The sequence below is a fragment of the Sapajus apella genome, unplaced genomic scaffold (genome assembly GCF_009761245.1).
Source record: "Sapajus apella isolate SASKATOON/1434 unplaced genomic scaffold, GSC_monkey_1.0 scaffold12, whole genome shotgun sequence".
NCBI classification, from domain to species: Eukaryota; Metazoa; Chordata; class Mammalia; order Primates; family Cebidae; genus Sapajus; species Sapajus apella.
Window position 1 is genome coordinate 23,508,197 of NW_022436952.1, and position 17,645 is coordinate 23,525,841.

A 17,645-nucleotide genomic window follows, 5' to 3' on the forward strand; every position below is an offset into this window, starting at 1 on the left:
CCAGGAGGCGGAGGTTGCGGTGAGCCGAGATCGCGCCATTGCACTCCAGCCTGGGTAACATGAGTGAAACTCCGTCTCAAAAAAAAAAAAAAAAAGCAAAAAAAGAAAATTCCAAGATATGCTACAACACGGATGACCCTTAAAAGCATAACATTTAGTGAAGTCAGATGTACAAAGATAGATATCATATAATTTTAGTTATTTGAGTATCTAAAACAGGAAACTTCATACAGATAGAAAGTAGAATGGTGGTTGTAAGGAGCTAGGGAGAGGAAAATATGGGGAATTGTTTAATAAGTATAAAGCTTTTATTGAGGAATTGTTTTCTAATAGGTATAAAGGTTTATTTGTTTGTTTGTTTTGAGACAGAGTCTTGCTCTGTCACCCAGGCTGGAGTGCAGTGGTGTGATCTCAGCTCACTATAACCTCCACCTCCCAGGTTCAAGCAATTCTCCTACCTCAGCCTCCAGAGTAGCTGGGATTACATGCACACACCACCACACTTGGCTAATTTTTGTATTTTTAGTAGAGAGAGGGTTTCACCGTGTTGGCCAGGCTGGTCTTGAATACCTGACCTTAGGTGATCCGCCCACCTTGGCCTCCCAAAGTGCTGGGAGTAGAGGCGTGAGCCACAGCGCCCAGCCAAAGTTTTTGTTTTTTAATAGGTATAAAGATTTTGTTGATGATGAAAAAATTGGGAGTATACATAATAGTGTTGGTGACACAACACTGTAAATGTGATTAATATTCACTTACGGGTGGTTAAAATAAATGTATATATATTTTACCAACAATTTTTTTTTAAAAATCAATGGGGTCTTCATTCAAAAGAAATATGGTTCTTAAATTGGTCACTGATGATCTTGACAACCAGAAATAAAATAAAATCTTCTTCCAAACTCTGACAAGGTAAAAGGCAGACTTGTTTTCTTAAAAACCAGGGAGGAAATATAGGTTAGATTATGAAAGGAAAACAAGAGAAAAGCATCATAATTCCAGAAAAGAGGAACAACACATGGAAGGATGGAATGATGCGAAACAGACGCAGAGCTGTGAGCTGACTCCTTCAGCCATCGGAGCTGATGTGTGCGGGGAGCCTAGGCCACAAGGCTCGTGGGTAAACTGGAACTGGACTGCAGGGGGTCTTGAGTGTGAAGGACAAGGAGCTTGTATGTCTAGCCAAACTCTCACCACATTGTAGCTCATCTATGGCTTCAACAAAGAGGAAATCAATGGCTGGAAGCAAGCTGACTTCAGGGGTTTGACTGAGGGTTGGCCATGGAAGGGTGTTCTCCCTGAGGAGAATGTTAACTTAAATCTGGGGGAGGAAACTCTCTTTCTTCCACTCCTAATGGAGCCTTGCTGTTTGGATAGCATCATCACAGCACCAACATCTGCACAGAGCAGCCTACTGCCGGCATGCAAAGAAACAGTGCCGGCCTCACACACTTCCGTTTACAAAATACCATAAAAATGTTTGGGTGGCCAGGCATGGTGGCTCATGCCTGTAATCCCAGCACTTTGGGAGGCCAATGTGGGAGGACCGCATGAGGCCAGGAGTTTGATACCAACCTGGGCAACACAGTGAGACCCCATCTCTGCAAAAAAATTAAAATAATTAATCAGGCATGATAGCAGGTGCCTGTAGTCCCAGCTACTTGGAAGAATAAGGTGGGAGGATCACTTGAGCCAGGAGTTCAAGGCTGCAGTGAACTATGATCTCACCACCACATTCCAGCCTGGCCAACAGAGTAAGACTCTATCTCTTTAAAAAAAAAAAAAAAAAAAAAAAAAAAAGCAATGATAGCTCTTTTTTCATAATACATGCGAATTAATCCTATCCAGTAAATTGGTCATTTTTGTAAGAAACTTTCCTGTTCTCTATACTTGGCTAGGAAGGTTCATGTTCAAACCTTCAATACACATAGGTTTAATCTCTTCAGTTCAATATTGAGAATCCTGAATATATTCTCTTCAAATTACTATATTTGCATCAGTATTTAATATAGTATTGAAGGAATTATGGGTTAAATGGATGGGCCAGCCTGGAAGCCTCACAACCATCTAGAACACATTACTCCTACAGAAAATCAAGTGTGACCATACATTTACCCATGAATCTGTAGGAAAGCATCTGTGGCTGAGTCAAAGGTTGCCTCTGTTAGGATTTTTGCTGGCTCCATTGATTGCTTGATCCATTTCTAAAACTGAAATTGGGCTGGGCACAGTGGTTCACACCTGTAATCCCAACCCGTTGGGAGGCTGAGACAGATGGATCACCTGAGCCCAGGAGTTTAAGACTACCCTGGGCAAAATGGTGAAACTCCATCTCTAGCAAAAATATTTAAAAATTGACTGGGCGCAGCGGCTCATGCCTATAATCTTAGCACTTTTAAGAGGCCGAGGCGGGGGGATCACAAGGTCAGAAGTTCAAGAACAGCCTGGCCAAGATTGTGAAACCCTATCTCTACTAAAAATTCAAAAATTAGCTGGGCAAGGTGGCGCCTGTAATCCCAGCTACTCAGGAGGCTGAGGCAGAGAATTGCTTGAACCCAGGAGGCAGAGGTTGCAGTGAGCCAAGATCGCTCTATTACACTCCAGTCTGGGCGACAGACTGAGACTCTGTCTCAAAAAAAATAAAAAATAAAAATATTAGCTGGGTGCAGTGGCACACACCTGTAGCCCTAGCTACTCAGGAGGCAGAGACGGGAGGATCGCTTGAGCCTGGGAGGTTAAAGATGCAGTGAGCCATGACCATACCACTGCACTCCAGCTTGGGTGTTGGAGTGAGACCCTATCTCAAAAATAAAATAAAGTTGAAATGACTGCAAAGGTGTGGAGGCAAAAGTACAGGTGTGTGAGCAGGTGAGAGTAAGGACAGCTGAGTTAAATGCTCACAGGAAGGTGGTTTCATCCATTGCAATAATTAGTAACTCAAGATTTGGCAGGAGGCAAAAGCTATCACTGGATGTGCTGACCTACTTGTAGAGGAGTTTCTAATTTGGGCACTTTGGCAGATCTGCTCTACAGTACGTTGAACAAAATCCTTTAGAGATAAAAGTTGGTACAAATGTATTGAAGGTTTTTAACAAAATGTTATTTGGTATAAATCAAACCTATGGTTTTCGATGAGCAGGAAGGAACATGAATTATGAGGAATTATCTCTGAGGTAAGGTCTGTGTGTGCCCCAAATAAAAAGCTTTTACTATGAGAATAGTTAGGGGAAAACAGGAATCTGATGCTACTGACCTGTCCCTAAACATTTCAACATCTTTTGTGCCAAGCAACCATCAGAATAGTTTCTGATATTATATGATCTAAAAATAAAATCAATAGTTTTTAAAAATTTTGTTTTTGTTTGGAAACTATCAATGTGAGAATAAATAAATAAATAAGGCAGATGTTACTTTCCTTTGAGTTATCTTAGTTTTTAAAAAACTGGACAAAATTAGTTTAACATCCAGATTTTCATATTTGGACATAATTGTTCATTTTAATTTTCCACAGAAATTCTATCTCAAGTCCCTTGAAATTGTTAATTTAAACATATAGTTACAATTTATTACAATATGCTATCGTCTAGGAAAAACTATGGTAAGCCATAAGTATACAAAATTGGGAATAATAACGTAAATGCTTAGGGAGTGGTGGAAAATGTGAAAAAAAATTTTTTTAAATGTACATGCTATTTTTTATCCCAATGGTGTTTTGAAAGATTTAATAAAAAAAAAGCTCTGTCCATGAAAGTTATTTTGGAATGGCACAAAAGTAAAACTCTACAGACTAGAAAATGGTCACTTCCTTGCACATAAATTTAAGTCATTTTATAAAGCAGTATGAGTACTTATTAACAGCAAATTCTCCTCTCCTGAGCTACCCTAGATTCTATCCCTCCCAACACACACACACACATGTATGCACACTCACACACACACACACACACACACACACCCCACACTGACCTGTACAGGGGCCTCACTCTTCATAAGATGGCGGACCTTGCTGAGGATAGACTGCTGGAGCTGGGCCCAGGAAATAGCTCTGTCTTCCCTTATCAGGAAGGGTGGCCCAAACCTGAAAATCCAAGGAAATCAGGTTATCCCAGCAAAGGAAAAACCACCAACATCCACCAGTCACGAGTGGTTGTTCTACCTCTGGCTTTCTCACAATAGGAGAGGTGACGAGTTAAGAACCAAAGCCAAAAACCCAACAGCAAAAAAACAAAACAAAACAAACAATCCCATTTAAAAATGGGCAAAGGATCTGAACCGACATTTCTCAGAAAGACATACGTAGCCAACAGGCATATGAAAAAATACTCAACAATACTAATTATCAGGGAAATGCAAGTCAAAACCCCAATAAGATATCATCATACCTTAGTTAAGATGGCTATTATCAAAAAGATAAGAAAAAACAAATGCTGGTGAGCATGTAGAGAAAAGAGAACTCTTGTACACTGTTGGTGGAAATGGAGACACCATGGAGAACAGCACGGTGGTTCTTTAAAAAACTAAAGCTAGAACTACCATATGACCCAGTCATCCCACTACTAGGTGTTTATCCAAAGGAAAGACCATTATGTGAAAGAGATCTCTGCACTCCTGTGTAAATTGCAGGGGTATTCACAATAGCCAAGATTCCAAATCAACCTAAGTGTGCATCAGTGGATGAATGGGAAAGAAATGAAAAAGAAAATGTAGTCTATATATACAGTGGAATAGTATGCGCCCATAAAAAGAATAAAATCCTGTTGTTTGCAGCAAGATGGATGAGGCTAGAGGACATTATGTTAAGTGAAATAAGTCAGGCACAGGAAGATAAATACTACATGTTCTCTCTCATGTGGAATCTAAAATAGTTAATGTCAAAGAAGTAGAATAGAATAGTCATTCTACTAGAGGCTGGGAGGGGCTGGAGAGGGTCTAAGGTAAGGTAATGAATTAAAAATTATAGCTAGATAGGAGGAATAAGTTCTAATGTTCCATAGCAGTAAAGGGTGACTATTGTTAACAATCATTTATTGTATGTTTTCAATAGCTAGAAGGTAGGATTTTGAATCTTCCCAACACAAAGAAATGATAAATGTCTAAGGTCATAGTTATTCCAATTACCCTGATTTGATCATTACACACTATATACATGTATCAAAATATCACTCTGTACCCCATAAATATGTACAATTATGTGTCAATTAAAAGCAATGTAAATATTTTTAAAGCCAAACACAATACAAAATTGCCAATCAGAGAGCCTCATAATGAATAGAAACACTGCAATGTAAACAGAGGCCCAGTGACACAAAGCCAGATAGATACTGCCATGTAAACAGATTACTCTAAATGACCAGCTAGCTGGCAAAGTCTCTTCCCCACAGCACGGAGTAGAGCAAGAGAAACTTGGAGCCAGAGGAAGGCAAGGCAGAGACATAAATCCAGACGACCCAATTGTTGGTTTGGGGTATCAGAAATATTCTTATCACTGGGGATGGTTTCCATGTCCCAACCTAGTAAGCACACAGCAGTGAGCTCATGGGGTACAGAATGCTGGGTGAGCCTGTGCCTGGGGGCCCTAACTCTGCTGTGGGTACTCCTGGACAAATCACTAGCCACTTGCTGCTTCCTGACCTCACTGCAGCCTGTGTGAAGACCCAATGAGGTAAGAATGTGAAACTGTTGAATGAAATTGGCCAAAGCAGAGCACGAGTATGAGGCAATCTGTCTGGACAGGCAAGGGCACTGTGCGTCCATTGTTGTATGGACAGATCCGTTCACTTAATTCATCCTGTACCATGAGCCATTCCAAGTTTTCATTTAAACAATTCTTGCTTATCGCAGGAACTACATGTAACCTTGGACATACCTGTGGGTACACAATTATTCCCTTAGGGTAAAATTCCAGAAGTAGAAAGGCAAGACTAAAGCTCTTTCTTCCCATACTGTCCACAAAAGCCATACCAATTTACCTGATTCTCTGGACTCTGGCCCAGAATGAGTATTATCAATTTCTAAAAATTATTTAATAATCTAAAAGGTTAAGCATAGTATCTTGCTGTTGTAACCAGTATTTCTTCTACTACAAATGATGTTGCTTTTTTTTTTTTTTTTTTTGAGATGGACTTTCACTTTTGTTTACCAGGCTGGAGTACATTGGTGCAATCTGGGCTCATCGCAACCTCCACCTCCTGGTTCAAGTGATTCTCCTGCCTCAGCCTCCTGAGGACCTGGGATTATAGGCATGTGCCACCACGCCTGGCTAATTTTATATATTTAGTAGAGACAGGTTTCTTCATGTTGGTCAGGCTGGTCTCAAACCCCCAATCTCAGGTGATCCACCTGCCTTGGCCTCCCAAAGTGCTGGGATTACAGTTATGAGCCACCACACCTGGCCGATGCTGAATATTTTAGCCTATACTTGAATTTCTTCTGTGAACTAATGTTAATCTCTGTGGTTCATTTCACCAAGGGTATTTATCGCCTCAATTTGAGAGAGCTGGGATTTATAGGATGGACATAAATCCTTCGCCTCTCACATGACATAAATATCTTTCCTGATTTGCCCTTTGCCTTTCAAATTTGCTTTTAGTTTAAATTCTTAAATATATTTAAAACATCAGCCTTTGCCTTCACAGACTCCTGCCTTTGCTGTCAAACTGGCCCCTACCCAAGGACATAAATATTCTTCCATGTCATCTTTAACTTTTTTTTTTCGTTTTTGTTCTTTGAACAATCTCACTTTGTCGCCCAGGCTCAAGGGCAGTGGTGCAATCTCAGCTCACTGCAACCTCCACCTCACGGGTTCAAGCAATTCTCCTGCCTCAGCCTCCCAGGTAGCTGGGACTACAGGCACGCACCACCACTCCCAGCTAATTTTTCATATTTTTAATAAAGACAGAATTTCGCCATGTTAGCCAGGATGGTCTGGAACTCCCGATTTTGTGATCTGCCTGCCTCAGCTGTCTTTAAGTTATTTTATGGCTTCCTTTTCTACAGTTACATCTCTAGTCAACCTGAAATTTATACCTGTGAATTCACAGCAGGAGTAAAAAGTTGACTATTTAAAATAAAAAGAAACAAAGAAATCAATTAGCCCAGCCTTACTTTTGAATAATTCATTCACTCTGTAGTAATGTGAAATATACCATAATTCTGAAGTTATTAAAATATTGTAAAAAGGCAGAAGAATATACAATTAAATCAGTTGAACAGGCTAACTATCTATAAGTATTTATTATATGATAAAAATGATGTATTTCATATTACTGGAGAGTTAATGAATTATTCAATAAGGCTGGGCTAATTGATTTTTAAAAGCTAAGTGAATTAATAATATTTTAATTGTTATTAGAATAACTCTCTTTTTGTTTTTACCAGTTTATTATTTAAGATACATTTTAGAAACATTTTATTTATCTAAATATATCTTAATGTAATTCTGGCTTTTAGACGCTTTATTTGCGCTATATAAGAAAGCTCTCTGTTTTTGTATACTTGCTATATAACCCATCAATATTCTGAATCCTTTCCTTACTCCCAATCACTTTCCAGTTCTTGGTTTTCTGGACAGACTAACAAACTATCACCTCTTTTCTGATAGCCAGTTTCTTTCAGCACTGTACTGCCTAGGTTTTACAATATAAAATAATAGTGGTGAGGGCCAATTAATAGAAAGGCCTCTGATATTTGATGGTTAGGAATGATGACATTAGCCAAATGCTTAAGGCAGATATTTCTAATCCTCTTAATCAGAAAGTACCCTACTCCTGGCTCCTTGTTTATTAACCTTGGGAATAAATATTTAATTTTACTCTAGACAGGCTCCCATGTACAAGTCTACAAATCCCAGACACCACATGAAAAAAGAATAAAGTGAAACATACCTGCTAGCCTGCTGCCCTGACCCCACCAAGTTACAGAAGAGGATTAGCACCTTGCTCTCACTGTGGAGGGAGAGGCAGAATCGCTGACCCTCACGGGCTGCCAAGCGTGGGGAGAGTGACAGACCCAGTGGATGAGCTGGAGGAGAGAGAATGACATTTGTTCATATTCTTAAAGGAGCTGCTTTGCTGGGTCAGAGCCTTAGCTTCTCTAGTCCCTCTTTCTCTTTGAGCATCTGTTAACCATCAACAGGAGGCCACTAGAAAGCTTTAGGGGAGGAGATACTAAGGCTCCTGGCACTTGTGCCATCTGACACCTGGCATACAGACATTAAAACTACAGTAGTGAATTTGCAATTGTGTTCATGCAATAGTTTTTTGTTTGTTTGTTTGTTTGTTTGAGACGAGTCTTGCTCTGTCCCTCAGGCTGGAGTGTAGTGGCACCATCTCAGCTCACTGAAAATTCTGCCTTCCAGGTTCAAGTGATTCTCCTGTCACAGCCTCTCAAGTAGCTGGGAGTGTGGATGTGCACCACCGTGCCCAGCTAATCTTTTTGTATTTTTAGTAGAGATGGGGTTTCATCATGTTGACCAGGCTGGTCTTGAACTCCTGACCTCAAGTGATCCTTCCGTCTTGGCCTCCCAAACTGTTAGGATTACAGGCATGAGCCACCGCACCTGGCCATCACCCTATAGTTTTAAAACAGGAACAAGAATTTAACTAATATTTTTCAAAGTACCTGAAAAATACTCCAAAATAATTCTGGCTGCTTTTATGACTTCATCACAGAGCCCCCAGGGTACCTACTCTCTTAGAAAGCCAACGTAAGAAGTATACAGAGAAAGGTGAGAATCTTTACCAATGAGGAAGTAGAGGAATTTGGACTATCCTCCATTTCCAATCAGTTCTGAAATTTTGACTTTCAAGGAAAAGATGTGTCAACCATTATTGAATTTGAAAGGAGAACTTGTTTCACTGGGTTGTGACATAGCGAGTGTCAGTTAATGTTCTGTTCTAGATTCCAGTGCCCAGCATCTCCCTGTCAACTCAGAGAACTGCAAACATCCTGTTCCCATGGCCAGCTACCAGCCTGGCTAAGGACATGGGGCCAGGGCATAGGAATCATCTGGGGTATAATGTAACACTGGCATAGGGTCCTTTAAATATGGGTCTTCTAGCCAGGCACAGTGGCTCACACCTGTAATCCCAGCACTTTGGGAGGCCAAGGTGGGAGGGTCACCTGAAGTCAGGAGTTTGAGACAAGCCTGGCCAACATGGTGAAACCTAATCTCTACTAAAAATACAAAAATTAGCTGAGTGTGGTGGTGTGTGCCTGTAATCCCAGTTACTTGGGAGGCTAAGGCAGGAGAATCACTTCAACCCAAGAGGCAGAGGTTCCAGCCTGGGTGACAGAGCAAGAATGCATCTCAAAACATATATATATATATATGGGCCTCCTTCACTAGCAACTTAACCAAAATGTATACTGACCAACAAATAAAAAGGACTGTTAGAAATTGACCATTTTAGCCAGTCTATGGAATAGGAAACACAAGCATAAGAAGTGGAACTATTTTGTTGAAAAGTCATTTAATAACCTCTTTAACCATGTACTGCTCAAATTTGTAGATATTTTACTCCAAATAAAACCTTGACCCGTACGAATCCTGACAACAAAGATGACCCCAGCATCTATACCAAAAAGTGGTTCAAAAGTGTGGTCCCTGGACCAGCAGCATCAGCATCACCTGGGAACTCATTAGATTTGCAAACTCTTAGGCCCCACTCCAGGCCACCTGAATAATAAACTCTGTGGGGAGGGTCCAGAAATCTGCTTTCACAAGCCCTCAGGTGATTCTGATATTCAAAACTGAGGTTTTGAGAATCCTGTATTCACTGAATAATTTTTAATATCAACCATCTGCACACAACAAATACCAGGGTTAATAAGTGTGATTGTTCCAAGTGCTAAAAGTGGATGTTTTATGCCTTAGCACCCAAAGAGTATCCTCTGAAACCTACAACTCATCATAGCCAAGTAAAATTTGCAAAGCATCTATTATACCTGAGAGAGTCCCCTGACTGGGTAAGGGAGGAACTTGAAAGGCATACACATTATCTCCCTCTGCAATGGTATTCAGATCCTCTTCATCAAAGAAAGACCGCTGGAATCCACTGGGATACAGTTCAACCAAGATCACCTGAAATGAGAAAGATCATTTTCCCTCTTGATTTCTGAAAGAGAAATTAACAGATAAATCTGAAAGTGACTGATAGTCAACACCCATTTTTCACCTTTTCCTTCCTTCTAGTTGGCTACTTATTTTTAGTGGTAAGGCACAGTAAATATAACAATTAGATGGTCCATGGCCAGGCTGCGGTGGCTCATGCCTATAATCCCAGCACTTTGGGAGGCCGAGGCAGGTGGATCACGAGGTCAAGAGATCGAGACCATCTTGGTCAACATGGTGAAACCCCGTCTCTCCTAAAAATACAAAAATTAGCTGGGCATGGTGGCAGACACCTGTCGTCCCAGCTACTTGGGAGGCTGAGGCAGGAGAATTGCTTGAACACAGGAGGCGGAGGTTGCGGTGAGCCGAGATTGCACCATTGCACTCCAGCCTGGGTAACAAGAGTGAAACTTATCTCAAAAAATAAAAATAAAAATAAAAAATAAAATAACAATTAGATGGTCCATAGACATCTCAAGTGCAACAAAAAAGAAACTGAAAAAAAACTAAAAGTTTTATACCCAGCTAAACAAGCACAGAAAAAATGAAAACAAAATAAAGCCCTCTTCATGTGAACAAAAAGCATTTACTGCAGAAAGAACTTCTGAATAGCGTTACTATTCTTTTTCACATGATGTCATACATAAAAAAAATATTTTTACCAAACAGAAGTAAATAGGAGATGGTTTTGTAGTAGAGTAGAGGAGTGACTACTATGGGGGTTCTGACTGCCTTAGACCCAACTTTGCTACCCTAAGGGCTGAAGAAATCAATATCTCATCACACATAACCCATTCAACGTACACTGGCTAGGAAGTTCTCTTTAAAAATATGCATTTCAGGGCTGGGCACAGTGGCTCATGCCTATAATCCCAACACTACGGAAGGCTGGGGAAGGAGGGTCAATTAAGCCCAGGAGTTTGAGACCAGCCTGGGCAATATAGTGAGACCTCCACCTCTACAAAATTTTTTTTTAAAAATTAGCCGGGCATGGTGGCATGAGCCTGTAGTCCCAGCTACTTAGGAGGCTGAGGTCGGAGAATCCCTTGAGCCCAGAGTTCAAGGTTGCAGTGTGCTATGATCACACCTCTGCACTTCAGCCTGAGCAACAGGGGAAAACCCTGTCATTCATTTATTCATTCATAAATAAATAGATTTCAGGATTTAAAAACTTGAATCAAAGAGAAAACTTGAGTTGTCGGAAGAAATGATGAGCCAAAGAAAATGGTAAACATTGGTAAATGTAAATATTATTGACTATATAAAGCTCAAATAATAACTATTACTACTGTTACAATTGGAGGTAGAGAAGGGATTAAAATACTGGACAACAATATCTAAATCAAAAAGGTATAAGGGAATTTAACGCATACCAGGATCCTTGCGTTACATAGGAAGATTAACATTAGACTAGTAATTATCCATGTTGATGTTTTAATAACCACTAAATGAATAGAAATATAATGTATATGTGCTTCATCCCAGAAGAGATGAAATAAAGAAAAACTGCTCTATCTAAAAGAATCATCTTCTAAAAGAAAAAGACTGCTCAATCTAAAAATTAGGGGCTGGGGGCTGGGGCACAAAATAGGAAAACAGGGCAAATAGCATATACATAAATAAATCCAAATACATATATCCATGATTCTAGATAATATAAATGCAATACATTTGCCAGTTAAAGAAAACAAAACATCAAAACAGATGACTTTAAGTTTCAATCTAAATCCCCATCCCCCACCAGCATCCCAAGTGATTCCCACCTCCCTGAACCAACACATCACACCTCTCAAATTCCTGCCAGAATTTTTCACACTCTTAATTATTCAAATGCTACCTTTCATAGACTTCTCCCTTTTGATCTTTTATTTCCGCCATTTTCTCCCCAGGACTCTCACCCACTGTACTCCTCTCTCTCCGTCTCTTTCAGTAAGTCCCCATAGTGCATTTTAGAGTTAACACAGCAAGAGACACACATTTTCCCCACTATTTGAGAGAGTCATGAATATTCTATGAGGTGGAGATAGAGGTCAGAGGGATTGACTGGGCAGGGGCAGAAAGGAGCCCAGTGGGTTGATGGGGAGGCTCAGTAAGGCTGGAGGTTATAGGAATGCAGCTATGAATGTAGGGAAACCTGGCAAACCACATTTTTTTTTTTTTTTTTTTTTTGAGATGGAGTCTTACTTTGTCACCCATGCCGGAGTGCGATGGCGCGACTCAGCTCACTGAACATCTCCCGGGTTCAAGCTATTCTCCTGCCTCAGCCTCCTGAGTAGCTGGGATTACAGGCACGCACCACCATGCCCGGCTAATTTGTTTGTATTTTTAGTAGACATGGGGTTTCACCATGTTGGTCAGGCTGGTCTGAAGCTCCGAACCTCGGGTGATCTGCCCACTTCAGCCTCCCAAAGTGCTGGGATTACAGGTATGAGCCACCACGCCTAGCCCACCACAACCTTAAGATATGTATACATTATCGTATATGTGGCATGCCTTACCAACAAGGTTAAAAATATTTTTTGATTTGAAAAAAAATTCCATGAGGTAGTCAGGGAAGTGTCAATTTTCTACTTCACTGTTAAGGACAGAGAGCCAATCACGTGGTGTGTCCAGGGTCAGAAACCTAGGGAGCCACTGAATCACCCTTAGAGGCCCTCCCATCCTGCCACGTAGCTTGATGCCATCATGGCCTCCTCCCTGTTTCTCATGAGGGCCCCTCCAGGCACCACGAATCCAATGCCTTCACCAAGACTCATTTGAAAAAAAAACAAGTAGAACACAGCCAACCCCGCTTCCCCCAGATGTTCCCTCTCCTGTTCCACATCCTCAGTTCTCTCGGCAAGTCCCCGTTTATTTACTGTTCCTTTAGTATCCTGGTTTATATCCCCAAGAGTGAAAATATGCAATGGCGACTTGAGCTACGGAGTCAAACCATCGAAATCCAAATCCCGGCTCTGCCACTTACTAGCTAGTGATGTTGGGCAAGTCACCTAACCTCTCAGAACTTCTTTATTCCCTGTTAGTAAAATGAGGACAATTGGAAGGTCTACTTCACAGGATTCCTGTCATTGAATCAGGCATGAATATAAAGTTCACAGAATAGTGCCCCACACTTAGTAAGCACTACCTAGGGTTAGCTATTGTTGGGATTATTACGATCATAATCATCACCACCTTCCTTGAAGGCAAAGGTGTTCTTTTCTGGTCATTCTGTCTCAATGCAGGGAGAAGTCAAGGCCTATCATCCCAGACGCCAGGCATTACTAATCAAACAGAAACCCATGAGTCACGCTGGAGTCACCTGGGAACCACAAATTGGCCTAAACAGCCCAGACAGCTGGCTCAGTAAGCATTCTATCATCCAATGACCAGGCCCCAATGCAATTCTATCACACCTCATCTACAGGGATGCCGCCTTCCTCTGCAACCATCTTCCTCAGGGCTGCCACTGTGCTGAGGATCGGCACGGCCAGGCCAACCCGCAGGAACCGCTGGCTCTTAGAGGGGAAGACCAAGGTGACACTCAAGAACCTGGAAAATAGGAAGGGGCAACACCCTTAAAAGACTGCCATGAACCGTGAATGACATTGTTGATAATGGATCAAGGCTGGGCGCAGTGGCTCACACCTGTAATCCTAGCACTTTGGGAGGCCAAGGCAGGTAGATCACCTGAGGTCAAGAGTTCGAGACCAGCCTGGCCAACATGGTGAAAACCCCGTCTCTACCAAAAATACAAAAAAATTAGCCAGGAGTGGTGGCGCACGCCTGTAATCCCAGCTACTTGGGAGGCTGAGGCAGGAGAATCGCTTGAACCTGGGAGGGTGAGCCAAGATTGCACCACTGCACTCCAGCCTGAGCAAAAGAGTGAGACTCCATCTCAAACAAACAAACAAACAAAACAAAAAACACAATGGATTAAGTTCAGCACATAGTTAATCTCTGCTTCCTGGTTGTGTCCCTGTACTTGGTACATTGTCACCAGGTGGCAGGGTAGAGCCAAATCTTCTAAACTGCTTTTCCAGACAGTTGGGGGAAAAGTATTTGATTAAGAATCACCATAGAGATGTTCAACCTCAAGGCTCTATTTGTTAAATAGGAAAGCATAAACAGAAACAAACTCCAAAGTTTGAAAAATAAAGCGTTCAAGTTTTTGGGTTTTTTTCAGTACAAATCAACACTACTGATGGCATTCTCCTTAATGAGTCTCCTTTGGAAATCTCTGCTTCCCCGTCCCACCAGCACATGAAGGTCCACTCTAGCACTATTTCCCTTGATCTGTACTCCACTAATTATTCAAGTCACACAGGTAATTAATAGAGCTGGGATTTGAACCTGGACTGTCTGGCTCCAAAGTCAATCATCTTAACCACTGTGCTGTGCTGCATCAGGCTGGAAGCCTTAGATCACACCTATAAGTTAACATTATCTGATGGTGTCACTGATGATACACAGTATAAGCCACATTGTAGTATAACAGTTATATTTGTAATGCAGAAGACTAGCAGCACAGGATTTTAGAGCAGAAAGGGAGATTGAGTTGCCAAGGAAGGGCTTCTGTAGATGTCATGTCTTCAGCTGCATCCTAAAGGCAGGGGATGTCAACAGGTAGAGGGTAAGAGAAATGGCACTTAAGGAGGCGGGGAACATAAAAAGGAATGCCTCTGTTCCAATGCCAGAGAAGACATCCCACATGGGTGCTCACCTGCATGCCAGGACGCTGACATTGGCCATTTGCCTCAATGGCCACTGTTAAGATTCGGGCTTACTTTTATAGAACTCAGCCATGGCACCTGTCGCCCAGCACTACCTCTGCTTTTCTTTTTTTCTCATCTTCCCCCAAACAACCCCTTCCCTCTTTCTTTGCTCCTTAAAGACATCTTTTTCCTACACCTTCCCAAAGAAGAAAATAGATTTTTGAAATTGAAATTGAAATAAAGCTGGGAAAAGCAGGTGGCCACAGGTTTTCTTTCCCTGGTTAGCCCCTGTCTGACCAAGTGAGGCCAATGGGTCTGTGCCAGCTTCTGAATGGGCTACAGACCTAAGACTGGCAATCGTGCCAAACATTCATAATTTCCTCCTTAGCTAGAGAAGGGACACAGTAACCTTTTACTCTGTCAGTTTTAATAGTTGAATGTCATCCAGCTATAAGGCTGGTTTCCAGAGAAATGCTGGCTGAGAAGCAAAAGAGAGAAAATGGCAGGTGTGAGGGCAGAAGGTTCCCCATAATGAGTAAGGATGGAAGTCAAGTTCACCGGGCAAGCTGCGACACCCACGTACCTCGTCTGGCGCAAGGGGATAGGTAGGGACACACACAGGAAAGGATCAAAGGTGTTGCTCTGCTTCAGGCAGTGGGGACAAGTCAAGGAAGACCTGTGAGGGTGAAGAACAGAGGCAAATGTTTAATCACATGTAAACAATCTGGCAGTAAAATTAAATACAGAATTACCATTGCATTTCCACTCCCAGCGATTCCACTCCTAGGTATATACCCAGAAGTATTGAGAAGAGGTGTTCAAATACTTGGACACAAGTGTTCATAGCAGCTCTATTCACAATAGTTCAGGTGGGAACAACCCAACTGTCCATCAACAGATAAATAGGTAAACAGAATATGGTACATCCACATAGTGGAATACAGCTCAGTCCTAGAAAGGCATGAACCCCTGATCCATACTACAATGTAGATGAACCTTGAAAACAGTACGTTAAGTGAAAGAAGCCAAACACAAAAGCCCACATATTGTATGATCCCGTTTATATGAAGTATCCAAAACAGGTAATGCCATAGACGCAGAAAGCAACTTGGTGGTTGCCAGAAGCTGAGGGAAGGGAGGATGAGGCTGACTGCTGACTGGGTACCAGGTTTTATTTTGGGGTGATGAAGATGTTTAGGAACTAGGCGGTGGTGGCTGCACAGCATTGTCCATGTACATGTCACTGAGTTGTACGCTTTAGATTGCTTTATGTTACAGGACTTTCACCTCCATTTTTTTTTTAAAGGGAAAAGAAAGTTTGGTGGCACATATGAGTGCATTGAGTACGGGCAGGGAAGCTATAACCTGCCCCTGCCATAGAAACCCAGCATGCCCACTTCCAAGCTGAAGGGATCTCAGGGCCATCTCTGCCTCTGCTTCTCACCCTCACTGTGTCCCAAACCACAGGAAACCTTTTTTTAAAATTCCTGTATCCAGGCCCCACTCCCAGAGGCTCTGTTTCAAGGTGGGTAGAGAGGGGTCTGGGCATCAAAATTTTTCCAAAATGCTGAGAGCTTTTAAGCTCCACAAATGACTCTAGTGTTCACCCATAGTAGAGAACCACTGACACTGCCTACCCTCTTTATTGTACAGAAGATACAATAAGAAATAGCTCCTTAAAGTAGAAGCTAACATTGAAATAGCATTTACTAAGAACCAGGCATCATTCTGAGCACTGAGCATAGATGAACCCATTTTCACCCATAACAACCAATAGTATACTCATTTTACAGAAGAGAAATCTGAAGCACAGAGAGGTTAAGAAATTTGCTGAAGAACACACAGCTCTTAAGAAAGCTAGACTCAGTTTCCAGACTCCACACTCGTATCATTCCCATGTTCTTTAGTAGAAGTTGGTGAGATGTCAATTGGTTCAGGGCAGATATATGCAATGTTCATTTATATTCTTTCAACTCTTTTAGACTTAATACTCCCTTACTTTAAAATGGATCTCTGAAAGTGAAATGCAACTTTTATATTCCACATGTATGTGCCAATTTTCTTTCTCCAAGATAGAGGGGATTTCTGCATGCTACATTACTAACCCTCAAATCTACATCAACGTCACTGAGGCCACAGAACAAGACCCCCGTGCCAATCTGGTCCTGAAGTCCATTCTCTCAGCACTGGATGACGTTACCAGGATACGTCAGCAAGTAAGCCAAAGCTGGCATCAGAACAGGTTTCCCGAGTCCTTGTGGAAAGTGCCCATCTCGTCTGATTGGTTTTCTGCTGAGCAGACGAATAGGAAAATCCAGGGACAAACAGGAACATAAACGTGAGGGTGTCACCTGAGGCAATCCTGGGTGGTCTGCCGATTGTAAGTCAGTGTTCTTGGATACAACTTATCAGACCATCAACCTGATGGTAGAAAACAGGCCCCAGTACTGGACAATCCATCGCTTCTGCTGCCTCGGGTCATTTCCCTTTGGGAGACCCATGGTAGTGTTTTTGTTGAAAGCATTGTTAGGACGGCACGGTGGCTCACACCTGTAATCCCAGCACTTTGGAAGGTCGAGGCGGGCAGATCACAAGGTCAGGAGTTTGAGACCAGCCTGGCCAATATAGTGAAACCCCGCCTCTACTAAAAATACAAAAATTAGCCAGGCGTGGTGGCACGCACCTGTAGTCCCAGCTACTTGGGAGGCTGAGGCAAGAGAATTGCTTGAACCCAGAGGCAGAGTTCGTGCCGAGATTGTGCCATTGCACTCCAGCCTAGGCGACAAGAGCAAAACTCCGCCTCAAAAAAAAAAAAAAAAAAAAAAAAAAAAAAAAAAAAAAAA

General features: G+C 41.9%; 1 protein-coding gene across 1 annotated transcript in view; it reads right to left on the bottom strand.

The window, feature by feature from the left end:
• The window catches only part of USP43 (ubiquitin specific peptidase 43), an 86,909-nt gene that overhangs the window by 40,033 nt on the left and 29,231 nt on the right, over positions 1 to 17,645 (bottom strand). The window contains exons 4-8 of the mRNA XM_032279377.1: positions 15,386 to 15,478; positions 13,504 to 13,639; positions 9,943 to 10,078; positions 7,881 to 8,016; positions 3,964 to 4,075 (exon numbers count right to left, since the gene is read on the bottom strand). Coding sequence (XP_032135268.1) covers positions 3,964 to 4,075; positions 7,881 to 8,016; positions 9,943 to 10,078; positions 13,504 to 13,639; positions 15,386 to 15,478 — 613 coding nt within the window. The remainder of the gene's footprint in view (positions 1 to 3,963; positions 4,076 to 7,880; positions 8,017 to 9,942; positions 10,079 to 13,503; positions 13,640 to 15,385; positions 15,479 to 17,645) is intronic.